At 36.3% G+C, this 4,440-nt stretch overlaps 1 protein-coding gene across 1 annotated transcript in view; it reads left to right on the top strand.

Annotated features, from left to right (window-relative positions):
- Positions 1-4,440, top strand: part of LOC111088056 — a 68,501-nt gene that overhangs the window by 59,130 nt on the left and 4,931 nt on the right. The window contains exon 6 of the mRNA XM_022396915.1: positions 3,988-4,133. Within this exon, the coding sequence (XP_022252623.1) occupies positions 3,988-4,133 (146 nt within the window). The remainder of the gene's footprint in view (positions 1-3,987; positions 4,134-4,440) is intronic.

Here is a 4,440-nt window from a genome sequence, read left to right as displayed (position 1 = left end):
AAGGAGCTTGGAACATAGATAGTTTAGCCCTGTAATTAATAAAGTCATGGTACCACAAGGAGCTTGGAATATAAATAGTTTAGCCCTGTAATTAATAAAGTCATGGTACCACAAGGAGCTTGGAATATAAATAGTTTAGGGGCCCTGTAATTAATAAAGTCATGGTACCACAAGGAGCTTGGAACATAAATAGTTTAGCCCTGTAATTAATAAAGTCGTGGTACCACAAGGAGCTTGGAACATAAATAGTTTAGCCCTGTAATTAATAAAGTCGTGGTACCACAAGGAGCTTGGAACATAAATAGTTTAGCCCTGTAATTAATAAAATCATGGTACCACAAGGAGCTTGGAACATAAATAGTTTAGCCCTGTAATTAATAAAATCATGGTACCACAAGGAGCTTGGAACATAAATAGTTTAGCCCTGTAATTAATAAAATCATGGTACCACAAGGAGTTTGGAACATAAATAGTTTACAAAGTTTTCATCGAACATTCATTATTGTTTCTTTATTTATTTGAATAGCCACAGAAAACGTAAATTCTGCAACTCAATAATTACATTTTACATATCTGACTTTAAACGTGGTTTGTCCCTAGGTGGGTAAGTGGTAAGTTCCCGGACTTGCCATGCTAGAATCCGGGATTCGATTTCCCGCGCTCACAGAGTGCAGATAACCCAAGTTGTAACTCTGCGATAAAAACAGACAAAACAAAAATAAAAGTAATTTTGATATACTAACACTAATACCATCACAACTCATGCTATTTCTACTCATAACATCATAGCCCGTGCTATTTCTACTCATAACATCATAGCCCGTGCTACTTCTACTCATAACATCATAGTCCGTGCTATTTCTACTCATAACATCATAGCCCGTGCTATTTCTACTATAACATCATAGCCCAGTGCTATTTCTACTCATAACATCATAGCCCATGCTATTTCTACTAATAACATCATAGCCCATGCTATTTCTACTCATAACATCATAGCCCATGCTATTTCTACTAATAACATCATAGCCCATGCTATTTCTATTAATAACATCATAACCAGTGCTACTTCTACTCATAACATCATAGCCCGTGCTATTTCTACTCATAAAATCACAGCCCATGCTATTTCTACTAATAACATCATAACCAGTGCTATTTCTACTAATAACATCATAACCAGTGCTATTTCTACTAATAACATCACAGCCCGTGTTATTTCTACTAATAACATCATAGTCCAAGCCATTAAAGATTCCACACTCCATATTACAACTAGAAACTTTAATGTGGGTAATTCATCATAAGAAAAAAAAACGTTCAGAAGATTATTCTTTATCAGTTGTAGGCTAACATTTTCATCTTCTCTGTGGTCGTGCTTCATCTCCTTTAGCTTGTGACTTGGCTGAGAATATATTAGTTGAGTTATGACCGATAGTAGAGTGGTGTAAAAAAGGGTTAGTGAACTATCACGTTTATTATGTGAACCCGATGGTAGGACTACATATACATTGGTCTTTGAAATCCATAAACTTTCATCGCTAACTTTACGTTACTGCGTGCTTCCTGAACATCCTTGTTATTTATTATACTAATTTTCTACTACGTTTTCTTGGTTCTTCTTCTTTGAATTGTTCTTAGTTTTCTTTACTGTTCAGCCACTGGTATAGTATTTAGATTACATTCAATTATCATAATATAGATGGTGTTACTTATTTCAGAATAAGTAATTATTATTATTATTATTACTGAATAACAATTTATATCATAAGTGATCCTTAATATCACCTATTAATGACATTTATCAGCACCTTTGATGTCAGCCGTTAATGGTTTTGACCAGTACTAGTGACTTTTCATGTAACTCATTAATTATACTTACCGTCATCGGTGACTTTTCATGTCACTCATTAAGGTTACCTGCCGTCATCGGTGACTTTTCATGTCACTCATTAATGATACTTGCCGTCATCGGTGACTTTTCATGTCACTCATTAATGATACTTACCGTCATCGGTGACTTTTCATGTCACTCATTAATGATACTTGCCGTCATCGGTGACTTTTCATGTCACTCATTAATGATACTTACCATCATCGATGACTTTTCATGTCACTCATTAATGATACTTGCCGTCATCAGTGACTTTTCATGTCACTCATTAATGATACTTGCCGTCATCAGTGACTTTTCATATAACCTAGACTACCTTCCCTCCGCACAAAAAGCGTAAAGTCCTTGTTACAACACATGTGTTATTACGCAGACCAACGTGGAGAGAGTGCTATGGATTCGATTCTGCGATCGTCAGATTACGAGACTAACGTCCTAACCGCTAGGCTACTTAGACATTTTGGAATTAACACAAAAATGATAAGGTACTCCACCAAAGAATACAATTATTTTTATTGTTGCCAGTAACGAACAAAGCATATTGTTGAATAGATCCATATTGTTGCATAGAACATTTTGTGAAAATCTATTTCAAATGTGCTTTTACAGGTTGATGAAACCCACAGGACGTGTTTTAAAGTAGCCGAAGCTTGTGAAAGATGTGACTTTCAACGAATCTTGATAAGAAATGACAACCAAAAGATGAAAAACAGCTAAATTAATTTAAAAAGAAAAAAAAAGATGGCATTCAAGAAAATCACAAAATCACTGGTGAGATATTATGCTTCTGTCGCAGAAATATATGGCTCTTGTAATCAGTAGAAACCGTCTCCTCCATCACGAGACCTGTATCCTCCACCTCTGTAACCACCACCTCCTCTTTCTCTGGATCCATCTCCTCTGTATCCTCCACCTCTGTAACCACCACCTCCTCTTTCTCTGGATCCATCTCCTCTGTATCCTCCACCTCTGTAACCACCACCTCCTCTTTCTCTGGATCCACCTCTCTGTATCCTCCACCTCTGCAAGAAAAGCCACTATTGCCCACCGTAACTGTCGTATGATGAGCCTCGTCTACCAAGATTTCCACGACCACCTCCTCTTCCTCTGGATCCACCTCTTCCACCACGTCTTCCTCTAGACATTGGAAGAGGAGTTTGGAAAAGTTGGAAAGATTGTTAGTGCTTGGGTAGCACAAAATCCACCTGGTTTTGGTTTTGTTGAGTTTGATGACAGAGAAGATGCTGATGAAGCAATAAAGGCAATGGATGGTCAGCTTATCAATGGCACAAGAATCAGGGTAGAAATGTCAAGAGGAAGACGTGGTGAAAGAATTGGAGGATACAGGTCTCGTAATGGAGGAGACGGTTTCTACTGATTACAAAAGTCATATAGGTCTGAGACAGAAACATAATGTCTCACCAGTCATCTTGTGATTATCTTGAATGCCATCTTTTTTAAAAAATCAAGTTAGCTGTTTGTCATCTTTTGGTTGTCATTTCTTATCAAGATTTGTGAAAACTTATGTAATCTTAAAAAAAATTGTGATGCTAACGAACATCTATCATAGTCAAGAAAATTAAACAATTACCTACATATTCAGACATATCTGGTATTAACCATGTCTTCCATACGTATTCAGACATATCTGGTATTAACCATGTCTTCGATACGTATTCAGACATATCTGGTATTAATCATGTCTTCCATACGTATTCAGACATATCTGGTATTAACCGTATCTTCCATACGTATTCAGACATATCTGGTATTAACCGTATCTTCCAGAATAAGTTTCCTTTTAGTGTATTGTCAGCAAAGTTTCTGCTAAATTTTGAGCAAATTACACGTTTGATATCATTATTTCAAACCATTTCAATTTGTTTTTTGGTATTTGTTCTCCATTATTTATTAGCCTTTACTACCTCATTTGTAATGTTTTAATTAATATTAAAACTGCATTATACTCTGCTCCAAGAAGCCTAAGAACATTTTTTACTAAAACGTACACTGAAACGATATAATTCCCAGTTCGTTTCGGTGGGTGTTTCGCTTAGCTTAATAATTAAAACTCATCTCTATCTCATTTCCAGCATCAAATGTCGTCGTCCAAGACATCGCCCCACGAGTAACAGGAGACAAAGGGAAGTACGTTGTGGGAGACATTGTGGACTTGAATTGTTCCTCTTCGCGCTTTACAAAATCTCTAAGGCTCTCTTGGACTATTAATGGGAAACCGGTAAAGACAGACAGATAGATAGATGTTGTCGTAATTAAAGCAACAGTTATATCATAAAGAAGGATATATATGAAGCAAACAGTTAATAACACAGGCCTACGATGGTTTTATTGTCTTGAAATATTTACATGTTCTACAGAAATTCCTGTACGCTAAATCCGAAAATGATATCCATTTTTCTCCATCACGTACAGATTTTTCACAAAACGCCATAATACAATACATAAAAGGAAAACCACACATAACACGTAGTTTTGAGACCACAAGACGTAGATTTCACCCAAAAAATCAGGATGAATGAGGATGC

Source organism: Limulus polyphemus, unplaced genomic scaffold (assembly GCF_000517525.1).
Source record: "Limulus polyphemus unplaced genomic scaffold, Limulus_polyphemus-2.1.2 Scaffold3059, whole genome shotgun sequence".
Lineage (NCBI taxonomy): Eukaryota > Metazoa > Arthropoda > Merostomata > Xiphosura > Limulidae > Limulus > Limulus polyphemus.
The sequence above is the reverse complement of the archived record's forward strand: the minus strand, read 5'-3'. Positions and strand labels throughout refer to the sequence as shown.